The sequence below is a fragment of the Coturnix japonica genome, chromosome 3, assembly GCF_054131305.1.
Source record: "Coturnix japonica strain WE chromosome 3, WE-NBRP24, whole genome shotgun sequence".
Lineage (NCBI taxonomy): Eukaryota > Metazoa > Chordata > Aves > Galliformes > Phasianidae > Coturnix > Coturnix japonica.
This window is the reverse complement of record NC_140665.1, coordinates 11094963-11114392: the sequence shown is the minus strand read 5'-3', so window position 1 is coordinate 11114392 and position 19430 is coordinate 11094963. Positions and strand designations below refer to the sequence as shown.

The 19430-nt window shown below is 39.3% G+C and overlaps 1 protein-coding gene across 3 annotated transcripts in view; it reads left to right on the top strand.

Moving 5' to 3' along the window:
- Positions 1-19430, top strand: part of ALK (ALK receptor tyrosine kinase) — a 257968-nt gene that overhangs the window by 96403 nt on the left and 142135 nt on the right. For all 3 annotated transcript variants that reach the window (XM_015856919.3, XM_015856918.3, XM_015856920.3), the window contains exon 4: positions 17311-17506. In XM_015856919.3, coding sequence (XP_015712405.2) covers positions 17311-17506 — 196 coding nt within the window. The remainder of the gene's footprint in view (positions 1-17310; positions 17507-19430) is intronic.

Below are 19430 nucleotides of genomic sequence, written 5' to 3'. Positions count from 1 at the left end.
AACTATTTCTTATTTTCTCCTCGGGATTACGTGTCAAATCACTCTCAAGTTATAAAAATGTATAATTCTAATTTTTACAAACTTAAGTATTTTTACAAACTTAAGTGGGGAAAATGGCTTTTTGAGCACTCGTGCTTTTGCAACTGTTGCTGTGATACCAGCACCTTCCTAAGTAAGTTCTATGGGAGAGAGACCAACTTGTTCCAGCATGCCTGTAGATTTGCGCATTATGATTACCTGTCTACCAAACTGCAGGGATCAAATGTAGTTGGGAATGAGTGTTCTTCTCTGCTCGGGAAGAGGGAGGGCTGGGACAATATTGTAGGATTTATAAGCTTTTCTAAATACTTAAAAAATAAACAGTCTTCTGAGCCTTGGGACATGCAAGCATTCAGCTGACATTATTAGCTTGATGGAGCAACGCACAAACAGCAGCCTTTTCACTTGCTTCTCTGTCATGGTCGTGTTTCTTATCACCTTCCTTAGGACTTGACAAAATTATATAGCTTGTCCTCAGTTCCACAAAGTGGGGAGGAAAAATCTAGCCAAAGGCCTCAAACTATGGTTCAGAATGGAGATTCGAACTGCATTAATACACAAACTATGGTTCAGAATGGAGATTCGAACTGCATTAATACACAAACTATGGTTCAGAATGGAGATTTGAACTGCGTTAATAGTTGTGCTTTCTCAAAGACGATCCTTGCTGCTGGGTTCACTGTGCTGCAAGCCAGATTACAGTTGAGTAATAACCTTGGTTTCTACATAAGATATTAAGCAGTTATTAGACTGCATGCCCCTTCTAACTAAACTTGGTCACAAATGTGAATGATTATCAGGTGTTTCATAGTGTTTTTGCTTTTTTGTTTTTCCTTTGGTTTCACTCATTGCAGTCTAAGGAGGAACATGTAGCTGTAATAAACCTGATCTGCTGACACTATGTGTATCTGATTGATTTCATGGAATATCAAAGATGTGTGAGAGAAGGGAATTATTAGAGGATACTGGTGGCAAGCAGGATATAGAAACTGACAGAAATGATGAAGCATCTGCAATACTACTTGGAGCAGAGAAGGTAATAGCTGAAGAGAAGCATGCAAGATGAAAAAATAACACAGAGATAGGAAAAATGTAAAACAAATATCAGTGGGTTAATGCTGTGAGTGTAGAACCATCAGGAAAGCTGCTCTGTACGGTCAGCTGTTACACAGAGAGATGAATATGAGATGTGATAGTAATTACAGGGATTTGTAGTTTGCAACTAATCCATTTGCGTCAACAAAGTTCATTCCATCACCCCCTTTACCTCTCCTAGACCACTTCAGAGAGTGCAAGTAACTTCGCTGCTGCCATTTGCTGAACGCCACATAAGTTAATTCTCTGATAGAAAATTAAAAATAAATAGGCAAACTCATTTATCCTCTGGAATTCAGAAGGATAATGAGGTTTGGCTGGAGGCAATGTGGTGTCCTGGAAGCACACTGCTGTTCAGCCTGTCTACAATCTCAATATGCTTAATGCTAATTTGATTTAAGTCATTCTTTTGTTTAAGTTTTGAAAATTAAGCTTAAGGAAATACAGAGTAATAATATAGGGCAAAATGTGTCAGTCTGCAAGCTGATGTATTACATGTGTGCCATTGTGAGGACACCAGGTAATGAGTTTGATTGTTCTCAGCAGCAAGATGACAAAGTGTAAAGGTATTTCTCCTTTTTGAGGATTTACCTTCCAATGTGTGTTTATGAGATTGCAAGGGAGTCTTACTTCCTTCACCTAAGCAGCAGACAGGTGTGTTTTGGTAAAAGAGGGTCGAAGATGATAGCTGAAGTCTTAATGATGGGGGCATTCCTCTCTCTAAATCTTACCTGATTGGGTATGACCATCTTCATTCCTTACCGTATTTCATAGTACTACTTGACACTTGCTGGTCTTTTATCAAAATGCAATGCTTTTCTCGGTGAGCAAATTAAATCACGGTATGACATTTGCTTACATCAGGGAGGTGCGGTGAATTAATGCGTTGTGAATCAAATGTTAAAGCTCAGATGAAAAGTGCTATGGAAATGCAAATTATTTATTACAGATTTTATGTACAATTCTCCCCTAATGTATGCACATTCACTGCTAATTCATATTGGCATTTATTCAAAAACATACAGACTAATTTTTTTTGCTGTTAGTGTAGTATGTTGTCACGGGTTACTTAGATTTACCTATGACCGTGACAGGGGGGAGCCACCCCATAGGGCCCCCAGGGCCCGGAAAGGAGGGGGAAAAGGGAAATGGGATAAAAACAGCGGCAGTCTAAGGAGGAAAAACTTATTTTACTAAATATGATATCGGAATACAAGATAACACAATATAATATAATTGAGTCTAATAAATCGAACGAAACAGAGAGAGAGAGTCCTCGAAAACCGAGAGGCCTACTGTGAACTCTAGGCGACACAGCTGGAACGCTTCCCACTCTCCGAGAGTCTGAAAGAGAGAGCACTCCTGCCTGGGAACAAGATTATATAGAGTCCTGGTCCCGTGACTCATCCTGACCGTGATGTTCTCTGGGATATGTAGTCTTCTTCTGTGGACTGCACATTCGATAAAAGTATCCATGCTTTACATGATGTTATGATGTGGATGATGTGGAATACTGATAGCAAAATTACAAAATTACCAAACCATGACATATGTGCAATTCACAGCAGTAGCAGAATCTCTGCCTTTATTTCCTCTAATTGAATTTAGCAATTATGAAGTGATGGCACCTATGTAAGCTACCATATTTATCTTTCTTATTGTTCTCAATTAGGGTGTTGTCTGGTATGATGTGGGGCTTTTTGTCTGTTTCTCCAGCAGTGATTAATATAATAGAGTTATAATCTCACTTATAATCAAACTTTCAGGAAAGCTTGTTGGATTTGAGGTGACTTGCATGCAAGCAATTTCCTGACAGCCAAATGAGATGCTTGCAATTTATGGGGATGTCAAACCTTTATCATTCCATGGTCAGACACTAGTACCTCCAATAGCCAAGTTTCCGGATTGTTGTGTTTTGGTTTTGGGTTTTATTTTCCATTTTTAGGAGCATTATCTATGTTTCATTAACCACACTGTTTTATAGGAGATTGTTTTTTCAAATGCTTTATAATTGGCTTATTATCAAGGTAAGGCAAAGAAATCATCTGTCACCACGAGTGTTCCAGACAGAGAGAGGCAGAGAGAGCTGACCTGGAAGCATGACTTGCTTTAGTCAAAAAGCACACATTCATTTTTTTCTTCACATTGTATATCTTCTCAGTATGCAAGTAATATGGAATTCATGTTTAGAAGTTGCCTTTGGATAGAACTGGAAGAGCAATACTAAGCTATAAGTCATCATTGACGTAGTACAGAACTGTGTAGTCGATAGGCTTAGTACATTGTTTATGAGAATAAACGCTCAAAGAGGGAGTGGGAAAGCATGGAATAGTTAATATAATTGGAAGATTGATTGTGCTTGGGGCAGAAGAAGGTAAGTAGGGTAATTCTCAAGCTGTAGAAGAAAAAAGATTGGGCTAAACATGTTTGTTTTCTCACTATATGAAGGCTTTAGTTTCAAATGGACACTTATATTAAGGAACAACAATAGGCCATGAGTGTATTTTTCCAGTAAAACAGATGTTCTCCTATAATTGATCCTTATAAGTCTTCTGCATGATGACAGTAAGACAGGTGCTGTATTAAAAGTATCTGGATCTTAACAAAATTTGCCAACTCTGAAGGTTGCAGGATTGTCTATGTGAAATAAATAGCAACTGCCGTGCAGTTTCTGACCAGATAAGTATCCACATGGCAGAAACCCTATGTCATTGTTACTGGAAATCTAGAGAGAGGCCAAGGAACAAATTGTCCCTGTTATTTCTGGAAAACCAAGATTATTCTGCATGCTGTAATGTGCGTGGTGCTAACCTCACCTGTTATTTAAACTCTTTAGACATTATAAAATACTTGTGTTCTTATGAGTACTGTTATATTTCAGAGTGTTTTCTGTTTTACGTCTTTAGGAAACGTGACTTGATTAAGCTACATCTCCCTGCAACAAGATATTTTGTTATTAGCAAGTTGATGTCAAACACCTAAATATCCTTTAGTATTTCCAGCCACAGTATCAAATTGAATTTGCTCTGGTCCTCTTAGTTTGAGTACAGGGCTGCAAAAAATGGCTTTTATGGCATTGTATATCATTTCACCCTGTTTGGAGTGGGCTTTTGGTCCTATATACTTTAAGATGATGGTTTTACTATAATATAAGATATCACCTTACTTCTATCTATCTGTACCAAGCTGGTATTTTCTCAGTTTTCTTGGCTTTGCTATTGTATGCTGTTTCCAATGAGGATGTTTCTCCACTTAAAGGCATTATGCAATTTATATTTGAAATCTTTTTTTTTGTACTTGGAACCTGACAATATTTTAAAGATGGAATATTTTAAAGTAGAAACGATTCATAGGGCATCATTCTTTGTTTGTTTCATACTATCCCTGAAAGCATTTTCATTAGTTTCTTTGCAAAATTGGTCAAATGTACAATGTTGATATTTTTGCAAGTAATGCCTGTTGCAATCACTAAACAAGTGTAGGTCATGAAGCAGTAAAATGAAACTTAATTTACTATCCTGCTTCAAACTTGACTTTAGAAACCATTCTTAAAGTATCGCCAGCCTTTTTCTTAGACACAGGGATAGAAGGGGTACCAGCAAACGGCTACTGAAAAAGAACTGTTGGAATCAGCTCATTTTATTCAAACTCTCCACTTTCAAAGTATGATACCCAGTACTCATGCTGCCCATAATATTATTAAATTACTGGGCGAACTGTAAAAATGACTCAAGACTTACGGACTTTATGTCTTAGCGTTCAATTTGCTTTGCAATGTGGAAGGTGCCTGCATCTACAGAATAGCCAGAGTTGGTCTCTGTAAGTCAGATGTGCTACTTCTGACTGGTGTTTAGGGGTGCTCAGCTTCAAGCAGTGGCTTTAAATATCAGATGTCTCAAACTCCGTGGGTTCTAAATTCTTCTTCTCATCTGCCTGTGGTCAAATCTGGATGTAGCACTGAAGAGAGGATGCTGACGTTATACCTTTTACCAGCATTCTTTTTGTCTACATCTGCGGGTATTCAGAATTCCTATTTAGCTGATTTACACAAAAAATGCGAACTGGAAGTGATATCTGTTCCTTCTTTCATGATACAAGTGGGTGGTTCAGCGTTTTGACTGTCAAAAGATGAAAGGTGTTTTCCTTTAGGACAAATATTTAAAAGGAAGCCAATAGAACTGCTGAAATGGGAAAGAAAATGAGGGGGAAAAAAAGCTATCAACTGTATCCAGAAAAAGGACTGAGACTTAACCAAATTAACTGCCTCAATAGCTCATCTTCAAAGACAGAAATGGTTTGAAAGCTTCCTTGATCTGGAGGGCTCTGCAGTGTGCTTTCCATGATCAGTTATACATTTGTAATGGGCATTAAAGCTTATTGTTTAATGTTATTCCTTTTTCTTTAAAAAAAAAAAAAAAAGTTTAATAAAACACATTTAAACCTTGCCAGATGGGATGAGGACCCCTGCCTGCAGGAACAGTAAAAATACTTGCTGTCAAATATGACATATATGCAAAAACACCTCTGGGCTTATTATGTGCCTCTGTAGTGATGTGCTATCAGCAGTGTATTTATACAGCGTATGACCTTGCAATATTTATATCTATCTGAAAAGAAAGAGAGAGGGAGTTGCTCAGTGAAGCTTAGATATCTCCTGTAACCTTTATGCGCTCTGTGTAACAGTCCATAGCACATATACTCTAAGTGGAAATCAGGTTGTAGAAAAGCAATCATGGTGAATCCTATGTGGCTGGATGTCACAAAAAAAGGAGAACTCACTGTTTGCTCTTCAGAGCTGTATTTCAGTTTACAATGTCTGCTGCTTCCACCACATTATTCCTAGGGGAGTTTATTTTCCGTCCTTAAAAGAAGACTGTCAGTTTGATTTCAGGTCAGAATTTAAGCTTTCAGATGCTTTCAAAAAAACCCCAAAACCTCAGTTTTACTGAACATCGGATCATTCTACAGGTGGTCATAAGGTTTTGTGCTAAGCCAAAGAAGGCAGAATCTTGTCTGGATTTAAGTAGCTTATGCCTTAGCACTACTTTTGGCAGCCTTGTGTCAGTGCATCCAATTAGGAAAGAAAGACAGCATAGTCATGCAAATAAAACTGACCTGTAGGTGAAATGCAGAATGTAAGCAAATTATGTGAATGGCGTGAAAGTGAATTAACAGGTAAGATCTCTCCTCCCGTAATAATATGGTGATTTACAGTGTGGGCTTTTAGAATCACCTCAGCCTCATTAAAAGTAACCCCTAAGTGTCTGTCTTCATCTCTCTCTAGATTCTAGGTGACCTTTGTGAGTTTGAAGAGGACGTGGGTGGTTTCCCACTAGTACCTTAAAATCACTCTACTTACTTTTGACTTTCATGTATCCCATATTGCATAAAATGCCACAGCAGTTTACCATAATGCATCAGTTTGTAAGAATTTCTACTGGTTCTTCTCTAAGTCATTTATGGACAGACTGAAAATCTGAGGGCATGAATAGCTGTCTTAAGGTAAGTCATTTCCATTTGTGGGTGAGAGCTCTTGAGGCTCCCAGATCCCTCTGTCCCTGTTCATTTAAAAAGTAATATTCACTGGGGTCTTGCTTCACAGGGATAAGCACTAGGAGACATCTGGGCTTCAATGCAGATAGAACCTGACAGCACTGAGATCAAAATACACTGTGTGCCTGCAGTACAGTAACCACACAAGTTTCATTTGCACCACCTTACCAAAGTATCTTGCTTTGGTACAAATAATGGTAATGACTTTCCACTGAGGACTCAAATGGAACCATTCTGTCAGGGGAAGATGGCTTCCAGACTTGGAACATTGTCCTGGGCTGTGTCAGATCCACTTTCTGAGCCACAATTCATTTCAGATCCACACTGCCATCCAGTCCTTGTTCACTTTTCTGTTGGCTAGAACTGGAGTTAATCTTTTAATAAGACAGCAGCTTTCTCAGTCATCAGTCAACAGAAAACAAATAGAATGTCTTGTTTATGCTGTATCTTAGGGAAGGGAAAAGAGGATGAAGTAATTGTAACCAAGCAAGACAGATGCACAAGTTGTAACTTGCTTAGTATAATTATACCTATTTCTATGAAATTAGAATGTCAGTAAGTTAAAGATAATTTGTTCAGGATGCTACAGACTGAGTCTGGATATTTGGTTCTTCATCTCCTTAAGTACTTTCAGTAAGAATGAAAAGTGAGCTTGGCACCCCGGTGATTGTAAGGCAGAAATTCTGATAGGTTGGGATGATGTTTCAGAGAAGTTTTAGTATTCTTTCCTGGGAGTTCCATGAAGAAGAAAACTTCTATGTTACATAATTCTGAGTGCAGTTTAGTTGACTTCCTTGCAGTACCTTTTAAAATGAATTTGTGTTGCAGCTGGGCTTTGTGCCATCCAAATTTGCTGCTCTAAAGGTAAATATATTTTTGTTCCGAGAAGTGGAATTGTTTTCAAAGGCAAACTGATGTTAGAATTACAACACATGAACTGATTGGCATGCCCTGCTCAGTGGACAGATCCCCTGTGGCTGTGTTTTTTGAGTTTTAGAGCGAAAGAGCTGTAGAGTCTTTCATCCGTAGTGCTCAATGAGAGCTTTAACTTCTACAGTTTGTACTCATGCGAAACCTCCATTGAAACCCCATAGGTATTTGCTCACAATAAGAGCAGAGGGCTTGTTGTTCTTTCTGGAAAATGCAATGTCCTTGTTATTCCAGTCCATTCATTGTATTCACACCCCAAAAGCATGATAGTCGGTTTGTAGAATAAGTAGAGAAATTACTTGTTTTCAGCAGAGATGTAGTTTGGAAGTTGGTCACAATGCAATCACAGTAAGAAAAGCGTGCTGTAAAGAGGTCAGGCACTGGAATTACGATTGGTATTGTGGTCAAAATGTTGTGTGTTGAGATATGTTCCTTAATGGTCATTGATGATAATTGAAGCTCCTCTTTGTTTCCTTGTCTGACAGTTTATAGCAGCCAGCTCTCTTTTGGACTCAGGTGTACAAACTTTCTTAGGTGCTACCCATCTCAATGCCTTTCAACAAGACCCTGTCAAAAATATGTATAAAAATCACCTATTGGTCTGCTTTGATGTACATTAAAGCACTTTTAGGAGTTGACAACATGACTTGGTGACAGATGATACTTGAAAGGTGGCAGTACTCAGTGCCTTTCTTTTGTATTTACAGGCCAAGACTGCTGCCAGATCTTGGCGTGTAACAGCATGGCGTCAGGAAAGGGGCAGCCAGCTCAAGGAAAGCACCAAGCTAGGGACTACTTAGAGGATCGGGATGTATTTAGATTCCTAGGACAGTGTACACTCAAGGATATTGTAAAAGTAATCTGAAATCGGTGTTTAACATTTATAAGAAACCACTGCAGTTGAGGGAGGTCCCTGGCAACCAAAAAGAAATACAGTGTTCATTTCTAAGAAGGGCAAGAAGGGGGAACTACAGGTCATCTTTTATCTTCCTTGAAAAGAGCATGCATTATGTCTTCTTGGATTCCATTCCCCAGCAGGTGAATATGTCAAATGACTGGCTGAGGGAGCAAGATAGGGGCAGGGGATGTACATCACCTTCACTTTAGGTCTGGCTTTGGGCACCATCTTATCCAGCATTCTCACTTGGGAGCTGATGAGATCTGAGCAGCAGTGGGACTGTTTGTCTCAAGCTAACTAACAGTGCTCAATGGCTTTATGCCCAGTGGTAGCTGGAACTGAGCAGAGTTGACCCCAGGGGTCAGTACTGGGGCTGGTAGTGCTCAGTATCTTCATGTATGTTATATGGCTCTGAGCAGATTTGTAAATGGTGCTCTGAACAAGGGAGCTTTGCTTCTGAGAAGACCAGACCTTGGTTAACTGGAGGACTAGGCTAAGAGGAGCCTCGTGCAGCCACAGGGAGTAGTGTGAAGCTCTGCCCCTGAGGCAAGACTTGCTGGTGCATCATCCTGAGCTGGGAGGCGGTGGTATATGTTATTCTGCTGAAGAGGATGTGAAGAGAGAACCCAGTCCATCACAGATAGGGTAGGTAGTCCAGTAGGCAATGGTGCAAGGAAAGCATTGTTGCTTATGAGTCCAGAGTACACAGCCCCCATGGAGAGGCTGTGGTGGGCTGGCTTTACTTAGAATGGAAAGAAGCAGTTGAGAGGCAAGCTGGCAGCAGCCTACAACTGTCTTATTATCTCTAAGGATTGTAGGCATGAATGTACATATAAGTATGTAGAGGAGAGACTGACAAGGACAGATTAAACTGTATGAGACATTAAAATACACTATCTTCTTGAGATTTATGCTTCTTATATTATCTTTGGACCAAGGTCATGATTCTCGGAGCATCTGAGATATGACACTTGCTTACTTAACACTGATATTGCAGTAGCTCTTATATGATAAGCTTAATCCTGGCACAGAAGGAGAAGCAAAAAGAACTATACCAACAATGCCTTTTTTTCAGTGTTTTTCTAGTTTTTCAGGGGAATAGCTCACAAACTCGTTCCTTGTTTAATGTTGTCTCTGATGTTACTGAACAGCGAGTTGTTGCAGTACCTATTCTGTTCCAGGCATGTTTCTATTCTTGAGTATCAGATTATTGCCAGACTTCTTAATTTTTAAGCTTTTAGCCTCCTGAGTGTAATCAAATAAGCACACTCAAGCAAAGTAGTAACTAGAAGAACAGCAATTCAGCTTCCTTTCTCACCTTCCCTTTAGCTACTGTGCACACTGGAGAGTATTGAAAAGACATTCTGCCTATTGTTATTGACAGAAGCAGTGTCATCTTGGCTTTCCCTTTAAGGTATGTCTGTCTTGCTCACAACATGGAAAATTCTCCCATCTTCTTGTCTCAGAACAGAGATCTCAAAAATAACATGCCATTTACCTTTGTCAGCAGTAGATGAGGAGATGCATGTTGGTTAATCAGCAGCGCAAGGCTGAAGTATTTGAACACTTCTGTCATTCTCTAGGAAATATTTTAATCTCAGCATTGAATTTCAAGTTTTTAATTAACTACTTTTTTCGGTTCAATGCTCTTCAGCTAGGAGCAAACACTGAGTCATTTAGGAAATGGGATGTAACAGCATCTGGCTCTAGCTCCCATTACAGAAGGCAATACCTGGAGCATTTACTTGTTGTTTTCCATTTGAAAAACTAACCATAAAATTCTTGGTGAGGAAGAACAGACTTCAGGTAGGCAACAATAAAATAAGTAGAATGATGGAATTCAGCTTTCCATATGGGCATACCAGAGATTATCAGAATTTAAACTGATTAATAATAATAACACGACCTTTTTCTGAGTCTAATGGTGTTCCTCCAGACTCCAGCTCACACACTGTGTTCTAAGGAAGCTGCAGTGAGCATCAAAAGAGCTGCAAGAAGGTCACTGCTTGAGGCTGCTGCCTCTGTGTGTAAGACTTCAGAGCTGCTCTAACAGAATAAGTAAATTAGTAGAGAATATTTCAGGTACTGGAGTATGAGAAAAGGGAATGACTCCCCTTCTAAAGCTTCAAGTTATGTTTCTATAAAATTGCTGTTGTTTCTAAGGATCATAGTAAATATTGGTTATTTGAGGGGCATGGTTTTATATGAGTGAAATCTTTGACCTTAAGAGAAATTAAATTTGCCTGGTGCTTTGCTATGAGAACAAAATTGGTCTTTATTTTGCTTTATCAGTTCTTAGCTCTCCCTATTTATGTTTAGGGAATTAAAAGTACCTGAATAGATGATTTTAAAGATCTTTGACTTGCACATTTCTGCTCTGAGACCAATTTCCTGCAGTTGCTTTTACTAAATGCTGAACTTCTGTTATGAGCATTCTACTGGAATAGTTAATTTGGAAGCTGATGGTAAATGAGGATCTGAAGACCAGCTCTGTGGAATGTTTTGTGATATCAATGGAAATGCTCTTTCCAGTCAGCATCTCCAAAGAACATAAACCTTGATTCATTTATTTTTCTACTGTATAGTCCCTGACAGACGTTGACTGTTAATAGTTTTTACAGCTCTAATTTAATCTGGTGGGGTATTGAACTTGTATGTGAAAGATAATAAAATCCTCTTAGTACAAAGATGGAGTTTATGTTCAGAATAACAATCTATCAGTTTTGCAAAGGGCTGTTAAATTTCTGCTTTATAACTGTAATCAGATTAAGTTGGTCTGACATTGTTCTGAGCCCTGCTTTTCCAGAAAATATGTTAAACTTACAAAAGTCTGATCTTTGGGAAGATATCTCCTTAAACTCTTCAATTTGGGTAAGAAATTAAACACTTAACACTTTAATGGGGACACATCAATTTGTATCAGGTATCAACACGTCCACTGTGTATTATTAGCTTGGATATGTTAGAAATTCTATTTTCAAGTACTGTGAACTTCCCACTTCATGAATTCTAATGTGTGCCACTTTGTAATTGATTTTTATGTCCCATTTCCTCGTTTGATGCCATTTCCTTAGGATCTTACTTGCATGTGTGGTATCTGGTATACATGGACGGTTACCTGTGTGTTTGACCCAGAAGAGTTGGTTGCCATTTTTCTGCAGTGAATACTTCCCTGGAAACCCTTATCTTCCTCTGTAACTTCTCTAGCTGCTGTCTTTTTGGTCTGCAGACATCTTTGCTTGGCAGCTGCTTCAGAAGAGACAAATGACGTGTTATAGCAAACTGACCTCACTTAGCATCATGGGGTTATTTAGCAAAAGGAATTGACCTGGCTCTGTGCTGCATTTGCCCTAAAGTTGGTCAAGGAAGGCTTTAGTATAGAAGCAGATAGCAGGCTGCATTCAGAGCTGTTTAGGCAATAACTAGTTTTGGAAGAGTCTAGCAACACAATGCTAAGTTCTCCAGTTCCAAGGGTCTACTGGTGGCTCTCTCTTTTGAGTATCTATCTGCTCATCATCTGTGAAACGTCCTGCTTCTAAGCCAATGATCCATCCTTCCTCTTTTTGTCATGAATGTTAAAGTGTTAGAAACAAGCTTTCAAAAGATCAACAGCAATTTTTCGTGTGAGCTATATTAATTTGTCTTATTACATTCTTTTTATGTCCACTGCAATAAATTCCCCTGCTTAAGTATAAATATGTTTTCATTTGTGTTTATCTGAAGTGACAGCAAACAGCCAGAGACATTATCCAATACAAATGGCAGGATGAGGAAAGCTCACACTATGGTAGTCACTGAAACACTGCAAAGCCGTATCAGCCAGTTGGGTTTATGTCACATAATGCAAATACAGATGTTTGTTTCATGTGCTGCTGTCCCCCCTGCAGCCACATGGTTCTGCATGATGGTGATGAATGAGCTCATGACTCAGGAAGTGATAAGTGGCTGGGTCTGTGGCTGTATATCTAGTTACAATGTGATTATTTTAACTGCATCTCTTTAATATCAGCACTGCACCGTGCAGCCAGAGTCCAATTTAAAACCTGTAACAGAAGACTCCTGAAATGACTCATTGGTGAATATCTTTCTGAAAATGAATAGACCATTCAGAGTCCTGATTTTAGAAATTAAAAGGTCCACGCTGTGCCATATACTGTCAAATACAGGTCCCTTCAACACATCCATGTTGATTTAGTTAGGACAAAGTGGAGAGGGAAGAGCTTGATTTTTGTATTGTGGTTTTCTGTGTTTAGCTACTCATTCTCATGAGCAGTACAACACATCACTGACGTGAGCCATGAAGGGACCTTCAGCTCAGTTTATATCCTCTTGCATCAAAATAGCAGCAGAAGTTGGAAGCTACTGTGATTTTTCTAGCTATTCACCAAGTAAGATCTCAAGAGCCTTATTAGAGCTGTGAGCTAATAAAGGAAAATAAGTGCAAGGAAATTATAGTTGGAATCTTTCAGTCTTAAGGGTCTATGTGGTGATGTCAGATAGTGTTTGCCACGTAGATTCTCTCCCACCAGAGGGAAATAGGGAAGTAATGAACAGGTGGGGGCATACCTCCTGATTTTGCCAGATAGTTGGTGTGAAACAGAATATTCTTCTCTCTTTCTGCGTGGATGGGGAATTGATTTCTGTATGTTCTTTAATTCTTTTGAAGTACTGTTTCTAATCTGGTCTTCGAGATGGTGCTGGTATTGATCCCATGGGAGGCTGTCCTGTGAAACAGTGGCAAGCAATGACTGAGGTATTGTGCTTTAGAGGGAAGGAAAGAGTATGAGGATTTGTGTTCAAAATGTATCATTTCTCACTTCAGACACTTCAATTACTCCTTTGTGGGTTTGACACCATTGATTGCAGTAGCATAAGTCCTGTCAACTGCAATGAAATACGATTTGGGCCTCTATCAGCAATTTGTTTTGTGTATGTGTATGTAGGTGATTGACTGACAGTTACATTGCTTATGCTTCAGAGACAGCAAATTCATGGAACTTGGTTTGTCTGAATTGCGGTTTTGAGTCTAATGCTTAAGTGGAAAAGAATATGTTTAATGTTAATGTACCTTGTTTTGTTCCAAGTCTGGTTACTATAGGAAATCACTGGTCTGCTCTGTCCTAGCTTTAATACTTACCTCTGCAGAAGGATACACTTGGCAGGATGTTTCTGACTGTGTACAGTTTGCGTGGCCAATGCTGCTGAATAGCTCTGTCTTTCAGAGTGATTTTCTAGGCATCACTCCACAGCAGGGTAGTTTGGGGCTATTCCCAACATCCTATGCATGCGTGGCTGGGTGACCTTCCACTGTGGCAGATCTGTATTCCTTTTAGCAACATAAATCAGCACACAGACTTGTCCTTGTGATGGTTAATAAGCCAAAATTGTGCAAGGTGAACCCTGTAAGTATAGCCAAGACGTAGGAGGTTAGCAACTAAGGTATTTTCTATAGCAGCTAGTTGTGTTTACTATTAGGCCTCATGCTTACCATTAGGCCTCATGCTTACTATTAGGCCTCATGTTTACTATTAGGCCTCTCTGATGTTTCAAATCTGGTCCCAGGTCTGGACGAAAAGAGTGTACTTTGTTTATTTACTCACTACAACGGAAAAAAGAAAAAAAAAAAAAAAGAAGAAGAAGAAAAAGGAATGAGAGCTTTCTGTTTCTTTTCTTTGTTATGTTAAAAATCTTACTCCCTGTTGCAAGACAGTAAGATAAGCAAATGGTTCTTGCACCTGTCACATTACCATCAGCAATTACTGCAGCGCTTAGTGCTTTTCTGCCACCAGCAGCAGTCTTTTTGATCTTTGTCATGTCGGGGATTACAGTGTTCTTATGTGCATGATACAATTAAAGCCACAAGATTTAGTGCTCTAATTCTATTTTGTTGGCAATAAAAGGGAGAGACGTATGATATGTATGGTTGAGTTTCTGTTTTTATTTTACTGACCAGCAAAAATATTGTGTATATAAAACTAATAATGACAGAGTTTGTTTAAACTCCTCAAGCCATTCCTTTAGTAAATGGATTAAAGGCTCCTATTTCCTATATATGAATCTTAATAATAAATAAGTAGCAAATATATTTCACTTCTTCATTTAGAAGCCCTGACATCTGAAAAGGCCATTCCTTATCTATCTCTGCTTGTTTCTTTCAGTACAAATATTTTCTAGTTTTAGATATGTCATTAATGTGATGGAATATCAGAAACAGTCTTCTTGACAAGTGTGTCAAAAATGCTCTTTATGATAAGTGTGAGCATGGGATGAAATATAGTGGTTGATAAGAGTCTGAATTTCATTTTTAGCCTTCCTGGTATTACTCTATTGAACCTTAGATGAATTGCCAAATTGGATTTTTTCAAAGTGGGGGACATTTGTGAGCGTAAGCACAATTCCCAAGTTCTAAACTGGCATGTGACAGCGAGATTAAAATCTGAGCTCGTGACTCAGCTCAATGGAGAGAAGTGGGACCTGCTGAAGGGTGATTAATCAGATCCTTTTAGGATGAGACAAACTGTCATTGGAGCTCAGAATGGCTGGTAGACATCAGTATGAAGGTGAGCATCATGCATTTGTGGCTCCACAGGATTTCTAACGCAATCTGAGTCTCAGCAGAGCTTTAGGCAGTATCTACTAAGCCACCTGGATAATGATTCCTCTGAAAATTCAGCCTCGATAGTTTAAAAATATAAGCTACTGCTCCTACAAAAAGCTATAGATAAAAACTGTTTTAATTACAGCCCTGTTGGACCTTAATTTCTCTCTCTATGAAATTAAAGGGTTTTTGAGGTCTGTATGTTTTAAGTACTAACAAACATGGTTTTTTTGGTGGACAATGCAGGAAGCAAGACCTTGTTTTCTGATTATCAAATCAGTCTTGCTACAATCTGTGGAATTTAACAATTTTTCTTGCTTCAAGTATTGGCCCCTTCCATTTACCTGACTGACCTTTCATTTACCTGACTACACACCTCAATGTGCTTGCTCTGTGGGAAAATTGGTAAATTGGTCAACTATGAAAAGAGAGTAATTTGATTTACCTGAAATGCGCAACAGTGTAATAAAAAATGCATTACTTCTGTCCAACTGGATGAGCCTCAAATGGTACTGAAATTATGGAGAAGATTATTCTGGGAGTTATTGAAAAACACCTAAAAGGCGATGCAATTATTTGTCACAACCAACATGGGTTCGAAAGGGGAAAGTCTTGCTTAACAAACGTAGTCTCCTTTTGAGACAAGACTACCCACTTAGTTGACCAAGGTGACTGGTTGTTGTAATCTTTTTGGATTTCAGCAAATCTTTCAATACTGTTTCTTACAGTATTCTGGACAAAATGCCCAGCATACAGCTAGGCAAAGGCATGCAATGGGTGAGCAGTTGGTTGATGCGTCAGGCCCAAAGGGTTGTAATAAACAGGGTTACATCAGTATGGCCGCTAGTCACTATTGAGATGATGCAGGGCTAGTTTTCTTCCATGTTTTCATCAATGACTTGGATAAAGGACTATCCTAAGTAAGTCTGTTAACAGTGATGAACTGGGAGGGCAGAAGGGTCTTGGCAAATCAGAGGGCTGGGTAATCACCAGGCCAGCAGGGGCAGGGAGGTGACTGTCCCTCTCTACTTTGCCCATGTGAGGTCCCATGTGGAGTACCGTGTCCAGGTCTGGAGCCCCCATTGCAAGAAAGACAGGGAGCTGCTGGAGGGGGGAGGTCCAGAGGAGGGCCACAAAGATGATCAGGGGGCTGGAACACCTCCCCTGTGAAGACAGGTTGACGCAGCTGGGCTTGTTCAGCCTGGAGAAGAGAGGGCTGCAGGGTGACCTCATTGCAGCCTTCCAGTACCTAAAGGGAGCCTATAAACAGGAGGGGAGTCTACTATTTGAAAGGGTAAATAATGGCAGGACAAGGGGAAATGGTTTCAAGTTGAAGGATGATTTAGGTTGGATATCAGGGAGAAGTTCTTTACTATGAGAGTGGTGAGGTGCTGGAACACTGCGCATGGCACAGGCTGCCCAGGGCAGTGGGCACAGCCCCAGTGCTGGAGCTAAGAGTGACATTTACAGCTAATTCATGTAAAATACAAAATTAATACATTAGAAAGAATTGCTGAAGAAATAAATTGTCAGGGTTTTAACCTGACTCTAATGACTTAAGAATGTTGATCTCTTCTGTTTTTGAAGAGCAAACATAGAGCTTTTAAATGCGTTCTTTATTGTTTTATATGTGTTCTTTAAGATCTGGTATAATACTTGCCCTTATCAAATCAGGATGCCACTGGACCAAGGCCGTAATGTTTGGCTCTGGACCACACTTGGGAAGTAGCAGAGGTGGGGATGAAGTCCAGGCAATAATAAGTACACAAAAACAAGAATCCAGACATTAACTAATTTAGTTGCTTGTCTAGGCTTAAATCTGGAAGTCTCTGTAGGAAAATTAGGTTGACTGATTTTTCTTTTTGCTGTTTCTTGTTTTACCCTCTAATATTATTTATGGGTTTATTTTTTCTTTATGCCTTTTCTTCTCAGAGTTAAACCTAGATATTATCTTTGTTTTGAACCATGAGACTGTGAATTGAAATGTTGCTTGCCTTTGAAGATCATAAAGGGTTTAACACCCCTTAAAGGACATGCTTTCCAAAGTAGGTGGCAGCAATAATAACAGAATGACTGAGAATGCTGAATGAGTTGTGGCATAAAAATGGCATGTATTAATTGTGCACTGTAATTTTTATTTTGTCTTTTTTTTTTTTTTTTTTTCCTTGAAGCTTCATTATTGCCTTATCTGTCCTAGGTTCTTTCCTGTTCCTTAATGCGTCTGAGAGCCCTGTCATCTTGAGCCCCTGGCTGAGAAGCAGCAGTGACCAATGTGTAGTTCAGGTGGCTGTTTATAAGTCTTTCCGGCAAAGCGGAGAATATATTGTTCGGATCCTTCCTATTGGAGAAAGCAGCAGTGAAATTTTGTCAGAGCAGAATCCAGAAAAACGTGGGTAAGTCTCATCCTCTCAATTGACTCACAGCGTGATTGAAAAGGGACATATGATTGTGTAGTGCTAAAGCCACAAAATGCACGCTACATATCTACTAAGGAGAGCAGGACAGCACAGTGAGTAGATGCAGTGTGAGTCTAAGTCACTGTAGAAAATGGAGTTGTTTATTTAATTATGCAAAGCATCAGTAAACTCCGGGATCCACGTAATGAGTCTCTGTTGACATAATCTTTATTCTCAGTGTTTGCAAGTAATAATTTCATTTGATTTCTTTTTACTTCTCCTTTACCCAAGTGTACTGTTAGGCCTAGAATATTAGAGTCTTTGCAATTTTGTGCATCTGCATGAGTTTTACCTTGCATTTGTATTTTCTCAATGGCACCTCTTGTCAGTAAAGCAGGTCAGAGCTACTGCCAGCAGAGGAAAGTTTTCAAGGCTGCAACTGTTTGAAATGTTTCATCATCTTTGTGCAATTAAGATCAATTGTTGATGATGTCTTAATTTGTCAGGCTTTCCATTTATCCTTTTAGATTTTAGTTAGCAGAAGCTGTAGCTGAACAAAGTACATATTTTTAACCACTAGAATAATGGAGTAATTTAGAATTGAATTTGGATTTATATGAGGTTAACGTTGTCCCTGTTGTATACAGGTTTTTTTGTTGTTGTTAAGGAATGTGTTAAGAAGCATAATTTTTACCAAGCATTCTGAATGTTTTTTAGTTGTGATGTGATAAATTAGAGAGTTTCAAGTAGCAAATCCTGCTGGCTTCTGCTTGAAACAAGATGTGATTATCTGATTACTGTCTACAGCAAATTCTATCTTTTCCAGTAGCAAAAGAAGAATGTGCAGTAAAAAACCTGACAGAAGATAACCTAAGCCATAGAAACAGTTTGAATAGCAGTAATTTTCATATAACACATGGCCTATAAAAGTGAGGAGGAGAGCTTGTGTGTGGATCTAAATTGTACTTAGTTCCAGCAATATCATCCAAATTGTAAATTACTGTTGACGTCTGGGGAAAGGTAATTAGGGAAACTGCAGCAGCTGTCTTTTTCCTTAGCTCTTCGAAAATGCTGTGCTGTATGTCACAGCTAATAAACGTACTTTGTGCAAAGTTCCTCCTGCATTGGCAACGGCACCGCTCCTTGGCATTTGCAGTGGTACTGCTGTGTGTTAAGTGCTTTGCTGTGCTGAACGGAGGAACTCTTGCTCACATCTGTGGGCAGGCAGAGCCCACCAGGAGCACAGGCAAGTGCCAAATGTGAGGAGCCCTAAAGGGAAGAGAAAGATCGCTTTAACTACTATAGCAAATGCATACCTTTGCCATCTGCTGCAGACAATACAGGCTATTCAGCTGCGCATTGCAGATGGCAGGCAGAGATTGTCACCGCAGCAAAAGGAGTCTGTGCTTTTAAAGACGGTGATCTTGGTTATTACTGTCCCATACTTTTAGAGACATACAGTTCGTTCCACAGCAGAGTTTCCAGGGCACATAGGGTGGTATAGTTGTAGGGTAGGATTTGCCTATGGCTTTCACCATGCTGTATTTCACCATGTATTTCACCATGCATGTGTGATTCATTGGTACTCTGGTGCTATAAAACTTTGCAAGTAGAGCAACTGGCCATTTCTTTTTTTTCTCTCCACTCTCGTCTCTTCACTGCAAGAATAATAGCTCTGCCCCTGCTCAGCAAGGCAGAAAGGCTCTGCTACTATGCTCACATAAAGGTCATGTAATGATAGTTAAGTATCTGCCCATCAAACTGCAGCCACAGATTACAGGCTAACATTGTTATCATTTGCCCTTAACCTTAATTCTAGAATTGATAAGTGCTCCTGTGCCCTCTATTTGGAGTGATAATAGTTGGTTATCTCTGATTGAAATAAAGCATGCAAATATTACTTCTGCAAAAACATTTTCTT